Source organism: Varanus komodoensis, unplaced genomic scaffold (genome assembly GCF_004798865.1).
Source record: "Varanus komodoensis strain SLA01 unplaced genomic scaffold, ASM479886v1 scaffold70, whole genome shotgun sequence".
NCBI classification, from domain to species: domain Eukaryota; kingdom Metazoa; phylum Chordata; class Lepidosauria; order Squamata; family Varanidae; genus Varanus; species Varanus komodoensis.
In genome coordinates this window covers 1,853,673-1,871,136 of record NW_025336348.1, presented here as the reverse complement: position 1 = coordinate 1,871,136, position 17,464 = coordinate 1,853,673, and the positions used below count along the sequence as shown (strand labels likewise).

At 49.2% G+C, this 17,464-nt stretch overlaps 1 protein-coding gene across 2 annotated transcripts in view; it reads left to right on the top strand.

The window, feature by feature from the left end:
* The first annotated feature begins 1,406 nt into the window (after positions 1–1,406).
* Positions 1,407–17,464, top strand: part of BCAT1 (branched chain amino acid transaminase 1) — a 67,780-nt gene continuing 51,722 nt past the window's right edge. For both annotated transcript variants that reach the window (XM_044452196.1, XM_044452195.1), the window contains exon 1: positions 1,407–1,570. In XM_044452196.1, coding sequence (XP_044308131.1) covers positions 1,565–1,570 — 6 coding nt within the window. In that variant the 5' untranslated portion in view covers positions 1,407–1,564. The remainder of the gene's footprint in view (positions 1,571–17,464) is intronic.

Sequence of the window (17,464 nt, the reverse complement as noted above, 5' to 3'; positions counted from 1 at the left end):
TGATGATAAAAACAAGGATAAAACCAATTAACTGTTCAAATATTGGGAAAATAAACAGTTTTACCTAATAACAATTCAAACACTACCACTTAAAATACACCAATTAGAAATCACTGCTTAAAATAACCGTTAATAAAGCAACAGAGACAATAGAATGGAAGGATCATCACAATGAGTTCTGGTTCAGGCACAATCCTGCGCATGTACAAAGTCACTCAGGACAATCCTGCATTCAGTCAACTATTAATACTGGGGTGGATTTGGATTTCCAGCTCCAAATCCCCCAAACACACAACCTATCACTGTCAACACACTTAGGGGGAAATCCTAAATAATGCTAGGACGTAGCATTAATAAATGATAGGCCATTATGCTAGGAAAAGTGGAAGGCAGGAGAAGATTGGAAGACCAAAGATGAGATGGCTCAATCCCATAAAGGAGGCCACCACCTTGAGTTAGCAAGAGCTGAGCAGAGGTGTCATGAATGGAACATTTTGGAGCCCCTTCCTTCAGAGTGGCCACAAGTCGGAGATGACTTGATAACACCTAACCACAATAGGATGCCATCTTTAAAAAGAACAATCCTATAGTCTCAAGCATTCCTGATCAATATTCTGTCCAACTACTCCTAGGATTCTTTTCTTCACCACATCTCTCAGCCCAGATGGAAAGTTTGCATCCATGTGTAAACCTTGCACTCCATTGACTTGCATGCAGACGCAATATACTTTCGAATGTTTAGAACCTAACGTTAAAAATGCCATCAGAGGAAAAAATAAAAATTCATCCACTGTAACGTTTTGGTTAGGCCAACTTCAAGATCACCAAAAGTGCAACAAGTTTCTAGACCTGCAGATCTCTTCCTGGAGCGATATGTTCTGAACAGCAGGTGGACTAGGGAACGCTATGTTGTAGGGCTTTTTTTATTTTTCTGCCTAAAATATCCTAGGATCGCACCTTGAATGGCAAGCCCGAGCAAGCCTGCCTGAAGAAAGGCCTCTGTAGGAAGCGCGCACCGTGAGAAGCATCTGCCCTTGGGCATATGCTGAAGCCGAACGAGGAGGAGGAGGAGGAGGAGGAAGAGAACGAGCATCCGGGCCGTCTTCCGCATGCTGCAACAGAGAGCATTTTGGAAGCTCCGCTGCAACGTGGACCCGCCGCCCCTGCCAGCCCCGCCGCGCGAGGCGTCCGGAGCACTTTCGCTCCTGCTCCCCCTGGCGGCAACGGCGGGCAGCGCGCCTTCCTGCCCGTGATGCAATCGCAGCGAGCAGTGGTCAGGCGCCGCTCGCCGCCCGAGGAGCCGCGTTCATCCTGAGCGGGGTTGCAGCGCGTCCCAGAAGGGGTGCTTTCTTCTCACCGGGCTGCTTTTCGGGCTTTTTCTTCCGGGGGCTTTGGTGGCGGGGCGAGAGAGAGAAAGAGAGTGAGAGGGTAAAAGGAGAATCGTGCCCGGTCTTCGCAGCCGTGCAGAGAGATCCGTCGAAGAAGGCGCAAGGAGAACCCCCTCCTTTCCCGCCGGCTTTTAAGATTATTTTTTCCCCTAAGTGGGGGTGCTTTTGGCAACACGATGAAGGTAAGAGTCTGCAAACCTCCTGATCTGCAGTCCGCATCGTGCGGGGCGCTTAGTGCACGCACCGTGACCCCAAGGAACCCGGACACGTTCGCGAGGGAGGGGAGAAGATGCCACTGGCAAAAGCAGCCTCGTTATTGGGAATATCGCCGCTGGGCTGCAGGGACCTTGTCGAAGCCGATTTCCATGTCCAGGGGAGACCCTCCGCTCTGTCATAGCGTTCAGATAGGGCTCTTCGCCAGTCCATACGGATTAGCAGTGAAGAGGAGTAAAACGGGAGGGGGCAATGTGTATTTTGATTTTTATCATTGCCCTTTAGGAGCGGGAAAAATATTTTTATGTAGCTATTGGTGGACAGCATTTCGTATCTTGGAGGTTCTTAAAAGGTGTGTGTGCGTGTGTGTTGAAAGGTTGTCGTGGCGTTTGAAGGGGTAAATCTCCCCACCTCTGCCCGACAAATGGCATGTCTTAAAAACGTGGCCTTTGTGTTTTTGCAGGCAGTCGAGGCCCTCTCCCCCTCCCCCGCCCAAATGTAGCAATAGAAATGCTAAAATGGAACCATGCATGAGAGAAATTTCTAGTTCTGACTGGGAGATTCAAGGGGGTTTCGGGTGGGGGAGGGCAGGTTGTGCGTCCCCGTGTAGGGCAGTTGCGGGTGCGTGAATGCGGGGTCTGCGTGGTTGTTTTTGGGTGCTGCATGCGCAGGTCCCAGGAGTTTATTTATAGATCGTGGCTTTGCCATCCCTTTGCATGCTTCCAATCGGACCGACAGGCAGGAAAGGACTCCCTGGTGATGGATTGCAATGACTGGAGATGGGCAGCGTTGGACTGGATGGAAGATTTGAGCTCAGTGCCCCTCTTGACGTGACCTCTTGCCAGTCTGCTTTTTCCTGGCTTCTCTGCCAGCTACGCTCTTCTAACAGATGTGCTTCAGACCCTGCTTCCTTTCATAGATTTCCTTCTGCTGGTTGAGCTGGAGGGGAAGCCCTTCTTTGCCACAGCTGCACTGGGTAGATTGTTTAACCCTCCAGCGTGAGGCTGAGGTTGAGAGACTAGACGGAAGAGGCTGCAATGCCCCTGGGGCAGGCTTCAGCAAGAGGTTAGGATCCCCCGGAGCGTGCCAACATCCATGTTGGAACTGACCGCTGGCGTAAAGCTCACGGCAAAGTTGCGTGATGGAGCTGCATGCCAAACCTGGGCAGTCTGTTGTATCACGGGGAAGATGGGACATGGTGGGAGGCGAAAGGCCTGCCTGTGGCCCTGGCTCGGTTTCCGTGGCGTCTGCTCCTCAGAGGGACTTACTTTGCTGCCACAGATGCAGTTGGGGTTTCCCCTTACAAGAAGTAAAATGGCTGTGCCGTGGTCTGCTGTTTGACAGGTATTAAGGAGCTGCAGCTGTCTCTCCCTCTCCCGCTCCCACCCTTTCCTGTCTAAGCTACAACAAACAGCCAGACAAACCTCAGGCTGGTCTATTTCGGCAGTTTGGACTGCACTAGAGGGCCGCAGAAGCAGAATGAGGGGGGAAAGAGAACAACTTGGAGTGCAGTCTACATGCAGTGCTTTGCAGAAGTAGGACCTGCTACAAAGCATTGCAGTGCAGGGCGCTAGCCAGCCAGCCAGCCAGCCATGCCCTCTTCTGGAATACTCCATTCCGTCCCCCCATTCCCAGCTTCCCAGTCTCTCTTCCCACCACCCAACAGTCAGCCTCACATGTGCATTAAAGATGTTTCAATCCTCAGTGGGCAAGTCAGCATTTTTGATAGCATTTTCCCCACTTTAAAGATAGCTGTGAGAGGGTCCTAAATATTTGGGGGGGGGGGTCTTTTACAAATCTGGGCACTCCTACCTGTGCTGCACTTTTGCAGTCCTTTGGCATTGAGCGTCACGCACCTGCCTTGGGGAGGCGGAGGAACGACGGATTGTACCGCCCCCTGCTCCCCCTCCAGGTGGGCCCTCCTCCAGCACCTGTAGCAGGTGCCAAGAGAACCTTGCCAGGTACTCCAGCGTGGCATCGTCCGCAGCACGGGGGCTTCCGACAGCTGCCCAGAATGGCAACCCAGGTAAGGGCTGGGCGGCTGAGCTGCGCAGGCGCAGGGGGAGAGGGCTCGGCTCTGGTGGGAAGGTGCGTGATGGCACAGGCTGCCCTTCGCTGCGGGGAGCAGGCGTGTTGTGCCAGCCCGGCTTGGCGCTCCAAGAGCTCACAGCTCGTTTGTCCGAACAGAGAGGCCCGCGGCCTTCACGGGTTGGCAAGGCCGGGCTGGGGAAGAGGCTTGGGCGATGCATAGAGCGGAGAGGGAGTGGGGGAGCGCCAGGTGGAGTTTAGGAACTGGGTGCACCTGCTTCGTACCTGGGTCCCATCTAGCTCGGCATGATCGAGAGGAGAAGGCATAGCAAAGCCATCTTCGGTTCCTTGGAAGGGAAAAAACGGTGGGGTGCAAGTACAATGAGTAGCCCACATGGCCTTTCTGATCCCCTGCGATGGGCAGCACGATCCCCTCTGCCACAGCATGTGTGCAAGCTGCCCTGGCCGGCCATCAGGTCTTCAGAGCTGTTGATGGGAGAGCATCGTCTGCTCTACCGGCGGGTGGCAGGTTGGGCCAGGTGCTAGCCAGGCCAGCCAGCACATCCAGCTCCATCCTCTGACAAATTGTTGCTGTGCCCCCCCCGCCCAAGAGAACCCCTCGTGTGGCTGCTTGCTTCGTGGAGGGCTGGCCACGCTGGTCCTTTTTGGAGCAGGAAATGCCATGGACAGCATGGGGGACTTGTGGCAGTTGTTTGCCTTGACTCAGGATGCAACCCTGGGCACCTTGCTCCAGAAGAAGGTCCTGCAAGCACCCCGCTGCCCAGTCCCCAAGCATGGTGGAATCGAGCGTCATTCAGACGACTAAGTCTTGCTGTACCTTCTCCTGATCTGCTTGTGCAGCACACGCAGGAGAAGCCGCGCACAGTGGCGCACGAGATGCGGTGCAGAAATTGGCTTCCCGTGGAAGTTAAAATGCTGTTGTGTGCAGCATTTCTGCTCCGTGCTTGTGGCTGTCAGCTTGCTCTTCCGCATGCGCCAGTTCCCCTCCCGCCTGCTATGCCCTTCCCTGCCCCAAACAGTAGGTCAGCCTTTTGTGGTTCCAGCGGAGAACCCCACTGTGCCCCCTAGATTGGGAGTGTCCCACTAGACGGGTTTTTGTGTGCGTTTCTGCAAACTTTGTGGTTTTCGCTGCATATCTCTTCCTGTTGCGTGTGGGTTGAGCTACATAAGCAGCAACACTCATCGTTCGAACATCAGAAATAGACATGATTACATCGTACATATAATACATGTACTTCATGTATGTATGGTTTCCTTGCTCTACTCCTTTGAAGGATGGTGTAGGAATTTTGTATTGCCAATTGATTCAGAAGATCAGTGCAAGGAAAGAACTGTTTTTGTCAAAAATTGGTCTTCCCCCTATTTTAACCTGTGCTGGGGGAAAGAGGAGAGACAGGCATCTGAGAGACAGTGTGAGGTAGTGGTTAGTGTGTTGGACTGGAGCTCTAGAAATCCCGGTGCTAGCCATCCTGTGGCTATGGAACGTGCTGGCTATAGGCCTTTCTATGCAAGGCATTTATTGCATGCCTGTGACTCCTCATGTTAGCTTGCATGTGCTTGATACGCAGCCATCATCGGTGGGGCGGGGTTGACCAGGGAAATTCTGGTATTTCCCAGAATCACTGAATGAAACCCTAGTGTCATTGCTCAGTCCTGCTACACCACAGCGCCACCTAGTGTTTTTGTAAAGGAACGTAGAAAAAGGCAGAGGAGGGAAAGGAGAAATATAGAGGAAGTATCTGGAAGGAGAAGCCTTGGCAAAAGGATGGGTTAAAATCCTTGTACAGAAAAACCTTTGGTTTGCTCACCTCATCTATCTTGTAGGGTTGTTGTGAGAAAATGGGAGCGGTGAAGGGCTAAGCAAGTCTCCGTGAATTCCTTGCAAGAGAATATATAAACGGGTGGTATGTAGGGGAGAAGTAGTGAGAAATATATAAATGGATGGTGTGTAAGGCAGAATTAATACACATGTATTATATACAGCCATCGCAAAAGGAGGGAGAAGCATTCAGCCAGTTATGATGGAAATGCGAATAGAAAGCAAGCAAGGGGGCATCTACAGAGATGAAATGGCACGAAGGGAAAGAATTACAATATTAAGAGTTAAGTTCACTTCCATCCTCTTCTTCCACTTGAAATTGTTTAAAAAACAGTTCCCAAAAGGATTGCAAAGCCTGTAACTCAGAGCTGTGCTCAGGATTTAAGCAACAGAAGTTAATAAATTCTATCATGCATGTCAAAAACCCAGTAAATGCTATTTGGTCCCACTAGAGCTGATTCTAACAGGTTGGGGTTGATGTTTGCACAATGTCGCAGGTGAGAATTAATTGCTCTTTGTGGTGGCGATACCAACCTCGGTATTGTGTCTGTGCCAAAGGTATCCAGAAACTTAAAGCTGCAGGAAAACGGCTTTAGATTGCATGAGTTGCCGAGGTCCCACACTGATGGATCAGCCATTCAGTATGGGAGTAAGGAGACAAGAGAATTGGCATGAAGGTGTTTGAAAAAGAAGCAGCAGCTGGAAAAGAATCAGCCACCTCTGGCTGTCTGGTGTTTGCTTTTGAAACTTCTTTGTGAAATCCAGAGGATTTGGAGAGGAAAGGAAAAATTGCAGCAAAAAAAAGGAGAGGGAGAGAGAAAGAGAGAGAGACTTCCTTGGTGTATTTGACTCCCTGGGATCAAATCCTGAAGCACTGAGCTGTAACGCAGATATCAAGATCTTTTTCTTATCGTGGGAGAGATGAATGGATTATAAAGGATGCAAATAAATTTCCAGTGGAGAAGACTGCACATTTTATGAGAGCTGGGCAGACTGAGGGCACGAGATGAGCTAGAGCAGGTGAGACGGGAGGCCTTTCTAGCGCCGTGCCGTTTGCTCCGGGGCTAGCAAGATTCCCGTGGGACACTGGTCGGCAGCATTCCGGAAGCCACTGAAGGGCCTGCAAGGGCCGAGGAGTCCCTGAATAGCAGCCGCATGCAGGGCAGCAGCAGAGGCATAAGCCGTTCACGTTGCGGGTTGCCTCTCGCCACCCGCTTGCCGTCCGCCGCCCACCACCGCTGCCCACAGGCGCCCACACGCAGCTCTGAAATGTCTGACATTCGCCAAAAGTGGCTCTTCGCTGGAGCAAGCCTGGCCACACCTGTTCTGTGCCCTCAAGCCGCCTGTGGCTATTATGGAGGCCCACCCAAATGTTCTGTCCGTCACAGGCCTGCTCAGCCCTTGCATTTTCCAGGCTGTGGCTGCCTTTATGAAGTCCATCCAGCTCATATTGGTCTTCCTGGTCTTCTTTAGCCATCCGCTTTCCCTAACATGATTGTCCTCTCCAGTGAGTCTTGCGTTCTCATGATGTGCCTGAAGTGCGATGGCCTCCATGTCTTCATATGGACTTCAAGGGCAAGTTCTGGCTTGATTTGACCTGGTTGGTCTTTCTGTTGGCCCAGGGAACTCACAAAGTTTCAAACATCCATGTTCTTCTGTCAGCATTCACATCGTAGCTAAGAGAGCCTTAGAGAGCTGATTGCTTGACACCTGTGCGTTCATTGTCTGCTTATGGAACAGGGGTTGGCAACCTTTGGGGAACATGAGAACATCGGGTCCTTGGAGAGCCCATTGTGGCACCATCACAAAAAGGCTGCCTTGGGAGGTGTGATTAGTTGCTATATAGTGCTGTTGTTGGAGGCCCTCCATTACCTCTGAAACAATCCCAGCTGTCAATAGAATTTTGTTTTCAGGCGGGATGGCTCCTTGGCAAGGGCCAAAAAGGGTGTCCAGATCCTTTTCATATTTTGCAGCAATCTTAGTGATGGTCTTGGTGTGGTGCGGTGGGCCAGGGAAGTCCTGCTATTTCCCGGAATCACAGAATGAAACCCCAGTGTAGTTGCTCAAGGTGGCCTGTAGCCACCAGCTGACCCACCCCTGGTACAAGGGTTTCCTTTATGCATCCCACCAACCTGCATGTGGAGGCCTTCGGGTAACCTTGGTAGACGTGTACCAATCTACAGTCAAGTTTGTTCAGATCAGTGACGCCAGCACAAAAGTCTAGAGCAGGCCAACAAGACAAAGACCTGATCAAAATCGTTCCACAGATGCTTCTGCTTTATACGCGAGGAGTGTTGAGGCTGAAGGATAAACGATCACCGCACAGTCAGCCCTGGCAGAGGACTGGCGTTCATGTGTGTGTGTGTGTGCACTAGTACTTATTCATGTATAAATTTAAATTTATAGATTTATATAATTTATAAATGTATGTGTTATTTATAAATTTATAGGTTTATATCCTGCTTTTCTTACGAACTCAAAGTGGCTTAAACTATTCTCCTTCTCTCAGTCTTATCCCTACAGCAACGAAGTGGTGAGGAAGGTTGGGCTGAGGGTCTGTGACTGGCCCAGTGTCTCCCAGTTGGCTCCATGGCTGAGCGGGGACTGGAGCCCAGATCGCCTGAGTCCCAGTCCTGCACTCTTCACCACTGCACCACACTGGCTCTCTAAGCTTATCTGTGTTACTTTTCGTGCTTATTCACAACTACTAACATCAGCAACTCTTGTTGATCGAATGATCGGATGTAGATTGTGACCTGCTTTCTGCCTGCTCCACGTTAGAGGAAAAGGAAGGCGGCCCATTCTCGTGAAGTCGTGCATAAGTGATCATGAACTAGGATACCCCAAGTGGAACCTCCACGTACAGAAGTGTGTTACCTCTGGTTATCAGAGGTTGAGGACAGAAAGTAGGAGAGGCTGTGGATCTGTTTGCAAGTTTCCCTGAAGTATCTTGGCTGGCTCTGGTTGAAACGGCTAATTGGACCTTTGGCTTAATGCTTCAGGACACTTTTATTCAGATAAATAGTAAGTGTGGCCACTCAGGGCCACTGCAGCTTCTCCTTTCCTGAAAGTATCTAATCCATCTAGATATCATCACAGATGCTGCAGTTGCAAGATTCACTTGCATGGGGCGAGGAAGGGACGAGGAGACCACAAGAGTTCTCCACCCGCCTAAAATTCTGTTCTGGACCAAATTGCATCGGAATATAGGGAATGCATGAAGCTGCTGTTAAGTGAGTCAGCCCATCTAGGTCAGTGATCGGCAGCGGGTGTCCAGGATTTCAGGAAGGAGGCTACCTGGAGATTGGACCAAGGACTTGGAGAGCATCTGCTTGCGGCCGAGCTCCAGCGCTTCTCCTAAATGAGATGGGTTCTGGGAGGGTGGCTCATCCAGGGCATGCTAAATAGCCAGGCCAGACAGCCAGCATTACATAATCTTACGTATGCATTCAGCTAATTGTGGCCTTGGGCATTCACGCATAGTCATTATGGCCTTCAGCAAACGCATAGCTGAATGGCTCCCATGCACAAAGAGGATTTGTCAACGGATAGAATAGCTTTGTCCGCACAGAGGTCAGAGAACAAGGCTGTGAATCGACACCCAGTGATGGGGGCTGATCTGGAGCACTGCTTGTATCCAGAAGACTTGCGTGTGCCACATTGCAATAGAAGGCCAGAATTAGGTGACTTACCTGGAAAAGTTGGTTATTCATGAAGCATGAGATATGGAGTTACCTGATCAAAAGCTGGTCTCGGATCACTAGGTGGCCTTATTTTCTTTTTCTTTTTTTTCTCATGGAGGAAAAATACTTCTTATTCCTCCCCTCTCCTAAGTACCTGCCTTTTTTCCTCTCTGGGGCAAATACAAGCTGTTGCTGTTTTCCAGTGAAAATACAACATTTGTATCGGGGAAGATGTTTCCATCCACTATGAGATGTTTGTAAGCTGAGTCTGCATGACAGGGACTTCTCTGTAATGGCCCCTGGACTGTCTTCTGCAAGGCCCATTTGGCTCCTTTGCTCACCTCTGGTGGGAGACAAAGGTTGAGCTCCTTATGCTTAATTCTGTTTGACAGTGTTATTTTTCCTTCAGCAGAACTGTTGGTGATTTTGACACATTTATTAGTGCTGAGCCAAACTTCTTCTGTGGTTAACATTTGCCATGAAGATACATGCCCTACCTGCATCTCCAGTTTCACATTTCATGTCTGTGTGGCCTCCCAGAATGCCCCTTAGAACAGCATGGCATTGTGATAGAGCATCATTCCAGAAGGCATTCTGGAATTTTTCAAGAGGGTGGATGCAGCCCAAGAAGCAGGGCAAATGTCGGTCAGTTTTCCCTCAAAACTTGAAAATGCTTGATTTCCCTCTTGGTCTTTCATAACCTCCAAATATGGGGAACCCTTTCCACATCAACCGTAGTGACTTATCTGTGGTGGGATCTTTCTTGGTCGTCCTACATTGTGATTCTGTACATGCCTACTCGAGTCCCACTGAATTCTTTGGTGCTTACTCTTAGGTAGATGAGTATAGGATTGCTGCCTAAGATGGTTTGAATTGTCTCTATGTATTATAGTATGTATAGTATTTACCACCTCGGGGATATATCAGTGTGCTCAGTATTCCTGCTGGGTTGAGGGTGGCCAGCAGTCCCACTTTACAAAGGGCAGTCCTCTGTTTTGGAGAGCCATCAGATTGGCTGCCTGGATGAACTTTAGTTCATGGTTGAAGACGGAACAATTGGGATTTTGGAGTACCCAACCATTGTTAGCACGTGGACAATAGACTGAGCATACTCAGGGGCTTCTTCACTGTGGCAAGATGTACTGTAGTTCTCTTAAAAGTACAGCTACACTTTCTATATCCGCACCTCTCCTTAGACATTTGCCTATGTGAATGTCATATAAAATGTGTCCTTATTTTATCCTCTTTCTTTGTTGATGCCTAAGTGACCTTTCTATTCTGGATCCAAGAAGCAGTCACCCCCTCCCTGGCATGGCACATGGGCCTCACGGATGTTTTGAGCTGAACTGCCACATTCTTGGCTTCCTTTTAAGGACTACTTAGCTAATACATGCAAAAAGGGGTTTGAACCCTTAAAGAACTGCAGTATAAATAGGAAATACTCTCTCTCATCCAGAGAGCCAAAGTTAATAACAAAATGGATATGGAACCCCAGTCACTCATATTATGAAGCAGTAATATGATCGGTAAAAGCAAAACTCCCAAGATAACTGTTCCTGTCAAATTGTAGTCAGTGGCTAATAGAGAGAGAATAACCTTGGAAAGGATAATAATTGTCTTTATTAGTCTTCTCATTGCACACACCTCCTTTTAAATGAAGGATATCTTTCTTTCCATGTTTCCTTGGCATTAATTGCTTTTCTCATAAACCATCCATTAATAAAGTAGGTTACCGAGGTTAAAAAGCAAGACGCATGTCCTCTTAAATAAACTGTTATTGTATTAGGGAATGAATTAACTTTCCTCCTTTAGAAGAGCTTTGGCAAATATTGCCATATGCTCCTCCAAGGTGAAAATGTGCTGGCTTTGCTTATCTAAAAGAGCAGTGCTTCCTTCCACTGTCAGAAAATCCGGGGAAATGGTCCTTTCTGGGGAAATGGTCTTTTAAGATAATCGGTGGTTTTCGCTACCTTGTGTTATCAGCAGCTGATAAACCAAGCCAAGAACATCCCTTTCTTCCTGCATTGGATAGCCTGCATTTTAGAATCACAGGAGAGCTTTCTTGTGATGTTTACCTCTCATACACAGAATTTAAATGCTGGACCAATGGTTCTTGGATTGTAAGATGGTTGCCTAGACTACCAAGCCCGAGCATCTTTTCCATTGGTGCACGGTTTTCCTTTTTTTTTACTTTACATTCGCTGACTCACAGCAGAAATCTAGGTTAGGCACTGCACTCGCACAGGAATGGACACGTAGCAGGCATTGTTTTGTACAGGGGTGTGCAACCTGAACCCTCCGGGCCGCCAGCAAACTGTAGCGCTCCCCGGTGCGCCGACACCTCCCCAAATTTCCCTCGTTTGCAACATTGTTGTTGTCCGGCCGCTGATTGTTACCCTTCTTCCCATCCTCTCAGTGCTTCCGATAGAGACTACCATTCCCATAATCCCCAGCCAGCCTGCTGGCTTGGAATTGTGGTGCCAACACAAAGGCTTGAGTCATGGTTTTTTCAGGGGAGAGCACAGCTGGGGATTGTGGGTAGGAAATGCACAACCAAGGAGGATAGAGCATTGTGCTAAATTGTACTTAACTGGACAGAGGAGGCATGGAAGACTAGCCGGAGGATGTTGACGTGTGTAGCCCAGACACGAATGCTGGTGGTCTCCCTGTGCCGCAGCATCGCTCTGGACATTCTGTCAGTGACCCAGCTCATTTGCACGGAATATGACAGTGTCCGAGTGACACACAAGTGCAAACGCGTCCCTAATGAGGAGGTGGCCGCTTTTTGCAGTGTGAGCCAAACTGCGCTCAGCTTTGAAACATGACCACTTACCAGTTATGCATAAACATCTCCCCCTGCTTCTTATTCAGAAGTAAAACCAGAATATTCGTGATAGCAGACCCTTTAAGGCAGAGCCGAGGAAAGTCGAGCCCCCCAGAAGTTCAGCTGCAAGTTCCATCATCCCTATGCTGGGTAGGGCAGATAGGAGTCGCAGTTCAACCACATCTGGGGAACCGCTGGTCCCCAAACACCACCCTCTGTGGTGAGTTTTGTAGCCCTAGTGGCAAAAATCCTGAATTTACCATTGGGATGGTGATATTTTAAAATGGGTTCCTAGATGAATTGGAAAAAAAGCCCTAGCAACTTTGCAAGGAAAACTTTGTACAGGGGCTGAAGCAAGCAGAGCTGGGTGTGTGGAAACCTCCAGGGAGCTGCACAATTTTGGAGTGTCTGGGTGATATGCAGCCCCCAGGTGGGGCAGTCATTCCCAACCTTGTGTCCTCCAGATGATTTGAACTTCAAATCCCATCAGCCCCAGCCAGCATGACCCAAAGGTCAGGAATGGTGCCGGTTGTGGTCCAAAACATCTGCAGAGCAGCATTTTGGGGAAGGCTGCTGTGAGGAGCGGGAGATGGATTCTTGCTTGTTACAGGCACCAACAAAGACAGAAATATCTGCAGATAACTTGACGCATCAAGGAGATTCTGCCAACAGCTTTAATATAGCTGTTGTGTTTGTTGTTTGTCCCTTTTCTCACCCTGGAAAACAATGCAGTTGTTAGCAAATGAAATAATGTTGGATCTGACCAGCAGGTCAACAGAAGCTCTCAGAGGCGGTTCCTGGGATCAGAAGAGTGGAAACAGTTTATTTGGCATTTCAGTTCTCTCCGGCACTTTCTCCTTCCCCAGTCGTTCCAGAGGAAGTGAGACTAGGCTGGGATGTGACAACAACAGGAAGACAAATTCAGCAGTTTAATTTTGGAAAACATGCCCAGATCTAAGCATGAAGTTTATTTGAAGATGAAACAAGCCAGATCCCAGTCTAGTACCATAAAAAGGTAGAATTCCATTGAGGAAAGGCAGACAGAAAGACAGGCAGACCTGGAGCTAGTTCTAGGCCTTTATGAGCAGAATTTGATGCTGCCCATGTACCAGTGGGACCCACCGTCAGTGTATCAGGAACCTCGTGCTTCCTAAAGCAACTGGTCTTAGGAACGAGTGTCCACAGGCTTGTTTTCGAATGGAACAAGGGATGGCAGAAGGGTGTGCCTCTAGCTTGCCCAGCTCCAAAAACAAGCACTTGGGCTTCCTTTTGAGGGTTGCGCTTGCATCTTGTTGCTCCACTGATGCAACACCACTAGCAGAGTTGCAGGGGAGGCTGTGGAGGTTGCCCCGATACACCGAAGGCAAGAAAAGGCTTGATCTAAGCTCCTCCAGCTCTTTAAACAGGCTGGCAGGATAACACAGTCTTCCAGAACTGGGCAGACTGGAGCTGGGGAACTTTTAGCCCTCAACTGGCTCTCTAGGGTCATTTGACTCCCAGGGCCAGCATGGGTTCTTCCCGAGTGTGGCCGCTTGTCTTTGTGATTGGCACTTACTGCTGTTCTGAGGGTGAAACCAGTTGCTGGCACTGCTGCCTGGATATGCTGTTACTTGTTGTGAGTGGTCAACTGCAGAATAATCTTGGGCTGGGGAGAGAGGCAGGCCTGCAAGTTAGTAAAGGTACAGAGCTTAAAGCAGGGGTGTGCAACCTGCAGTTTCCGTGCGGCCCTCCAAATCCTTCGCCACAGCCTTCCCATGGGTGCCTTGACTTGCCTACCGCCACTAGCTTTCCTTTCAGCTCCTTCCCCACCCGTATGTACCACACACACAGGGCCCTGAAGACGCTCTCTGCTGTAACCCTTGAGGCCAGAAAGCTGATGCACCCAGGCTTAAAGGAAGGTAGAGACAGCAAGAACAGAGGAGTTGAGAAAATCAGACACGGCGGAGGGGAAGGGTTACTAAAGGCAGTGAATGTGTCAGAGAAGAGAGCCAGAGGTAGATGGAGGGAAAGGATGGCATAGACAGGGCAGGAGGGTGAGAACTTCAGATAAAGGAAGAGATGGTGTGGGAGCAGGTATGGAAGAACATGGGTGCAGAAGAGCAACGTTGGGTGTGGCCTATCAAAGCCAAGGTGTCCTAGACCAGAGATGGGGAATGTCTTACCTTGCAGTTGTTCTTGGGCTGCAGTTCCCATTCTCCTCTCCATTGGCTGTGCTGGCTAGATTTAATGGGTGTTTCAGACCAACATGTTCCAACCAGTGTCCTGAGCATGGTGGGATTGACACAATTGAGGGTTGCTCTGTCCTCCTCGCGTGGGGATGCCATGCTTCTGTGGAAGACAAGGTTTTTTTCTGCCAGGTCCTGCACTCTCGGAGAAGTTACTGGGGCCGCATCTTGGTTTGAATGGGGCTGAAGCCAGTTTTCAGCAAGACCACAGTCAAAAGTGACTGGGTCACCCCTTTTCTCTTTGTACCATCTCCTTTTCTTCCCCCTCATACCAAAGAGGTCACAAATCCTTCTTGCCAAAGGTCTCAACCAATTGCATGCCGGGAGCCTTTGAAATTAGGTTGAAGTGAGGGCTGCATGAAATTTAGCTGTGGGATGCTCAACCTGCTGTAGTTAGTAAACAAGCACAGTTCCAGAGTTGTCTACCAAGAGGATAGTCCATAGAAGCTATTCAGATTGGCTTAAGAGAGTATTCTTAATTTACTGTATTTTTAGCCCACCCCTCTTTCAAGGAACTCGGGGTGGCATAAATGTTCTCCCACATTTTAACTTCCCAAGAGTCCTTTGAGCTAAGAAGGGCTTAGCAATGGCCGTTAGCATCATGGCAGCTGAGTAGCTATTCGGACTTGTATCTCACAGGACCTTGTCTGAGCTACTGGGCGATACGGTCCTGTTTGTCCAGCATCCTCACCCAAGCTTCCCATCCCTTTCCCAAATTCTGTTTCTATCCCAAAGGACCATCCAGGACATGCATTGCTGTAACACTAGGAAGTCCTGAGCAAATCCATCCCTATCCCAGTAGTTGCAGCTCACCCGCCCCAATTTGCAAGCAACACACAAAGGACATATTCTTTTCTGCTCTAAGGCTGTTTATTTTCCCGTCTAACCCTGCCTGGTTAATCTAATCATTATGCTGAATAACTGTTGTGACGGCTTCTAAAGCTTTAGGACTTGAGTAATTCTATAATCCATTCTTGACATTATTAACTGAGGAAGGAGAAGAGGATGAAGAAGCACCTTTTTCTTCTGAAGGACTTTTTTCTTCCTAAACATGCAGATGAGGAGGGAAGCATATGCATGTTTAGGCAGAAAAAGGTCCTTCAGTTCCCATCATTCCCCAGCCAGCATGGGAATGCTGGGAATTCTAGGACCACTTTCATTCTAAGCATGCATACAATTGATTGCCTCCTAACTCATTCATGGAGCACTCAAAACTCCATGCGCTTACGGATAATGGTGTAACCCCGGGATAGGGAACTAGTAGCTTTCCAGATACTGAGGGAGTCCAACGCTCATTGACCCAAGCCATCATGACTAATCGTCAAGAGTTATGAAAACTGTGGTCCAAGTTTCTTTGCTCCTGATCTAGGAAGCTGTTTCCCCCCAGTCCCACCTCAGCAGGAGGGGCACCAAAGCTTAGCCGTAGAGAGCAAGATTGGAATTGTTCAGGTTCAGTCCTGTCACCTCCAGCTAAACAGATCTGAGGTGGCATGTCTGGGGAAAAGTTTCTAGCAATGAAAGGGTATGGTTCCGGCTTGACCAACCAATGGCTTAGCCTGGTATAAGTCAGCATCATAACTTCTTAAGAACTCTATTCAGGGATGAACCCTATTCAGGTAGAAGTAACACCTGAGCAGAAAAGCAAGAATGAGCTCAGCAGCGCCACCTACCCTCCGCTACCATTTCTGCACCCCTTACTCTATTCAAGTAGACCAGCCTTATGCACGTTGGCACCTTCCAGCTGTGTTGGACCACAACTTCTATCATGCTGGCTGGGAATGATGAGAGTCACAGGCTAACACATCTGGAAAATGCCAGGTTGGGATTGGGCAGTGTAGTCTCCCACTGTGATTTATGAAAAAGGGAAAGAAACAAGGAAATCTGTCACCAGGCAGCGACTGAAAGAAGTCTTCACACTTCACAGCACTCGGTGGGTTCCCAGTCCAGGGCAAGCACCTGTGCCTTCTTCCTCGCCTCCCAGCTAGAGGAAGGGACGCGTCAAACAGCAGCCAGGTTCCTGGGTGCTGCCTCTGCTCTTTTGACCTTGCTTACTGTCCGCTCTGATTCCAGAGGCCGCACAGGATGGTCCCAAGCTGTTGCAGGCGTCTCTCGGATGCTTCCACCTCCTCCGTTGATGGAGGAAGGGCGGATGAGGCCACTCATTCCTCGAGCTTCCTTCCCAGAGCTTCAACGTCTGACCTGATTTTTTCAGAGATCCCCTTGGTGGTGATCATTTGTGCTCGCGTGGTTGAGAGGGAAGGGACCTGTGCCAGGGGGCTTTATAGGTTTCAGCAACCCCAAGTCCATGGACCTTCGCCCACAGCTGCTACTCTTCTCTTCTTACTGTTGCAGGGCTTGGTTTCATTGGCTCTATTTGACTGACCTTGACTGTCTTTGGTACTATTGCACAGCTCCTTTGCTATAGGCTGCCCCCCAGTCTCACCCTCACATGTCTAGAAGAAGCTCCCTAGTTCCTCTGGTGCAGAGGAAGCGCTTAGCCATCCGCCTTTGTTGTGTCATGTCGTGCCCTTTTCTGGGAAACTTGATTCTGTTCCCCTCTTCTAAGATTTCAGTCTCCCTCTGCTTCCATAATAATCAGCATTTTTGAGCCCCTCCTGCGTTGTAATTGCATTGTAATCCTGCATTGTTGTAAGCCGCCCCAAGGCTTCGGCGAATGGGGCGGCATAAAAATGTTTTAATTAATTAATTAATTAATTAATAATTGTACGAATCTGTTTAATGATACTTTCCTCTTGGGCTTCAGTGGTGCCATTTTGGCAACAGCAAGTTTGTTCTCAGCACGTAACAGGAGTGGGAAGGCTTTCACTCTCAAGAGAAGATTTCTTTCTTTCATTCATTCATTCATTCATTCATTCAATTTTATTTCTACCCCATGGATTTTTCATTGTGCAGCGCCAAGTGGCTGCATGTATTTCCCAGGTAGTCACCTCTCCAAACACGGACAAGGCCCTGTCCTGCTTAGCTGCACCAAGGTGGCCACATCTTTTGCCTTCAGAACATACCCTGGAATGTTGCAGCTTTCACCGCTCTCCAGCCTATTGGTGGGAGAATTCTTTGCTTTTTCCATCCCACTTCAGTTCCTGGCGTGCATCCCAGCTCAGTGCAAGGTGACTCATTTTGTTGCAGCTGTCAGATTGCTCCCCCTCTTTCTCTTTCTCATGTTGTTGATCTTGGTTTACCTGCCTGCCTCCCCCGCCCCCCACCAACCCTCTGCAATTCCCAGTTCGGGGCAAGGAAGCCTT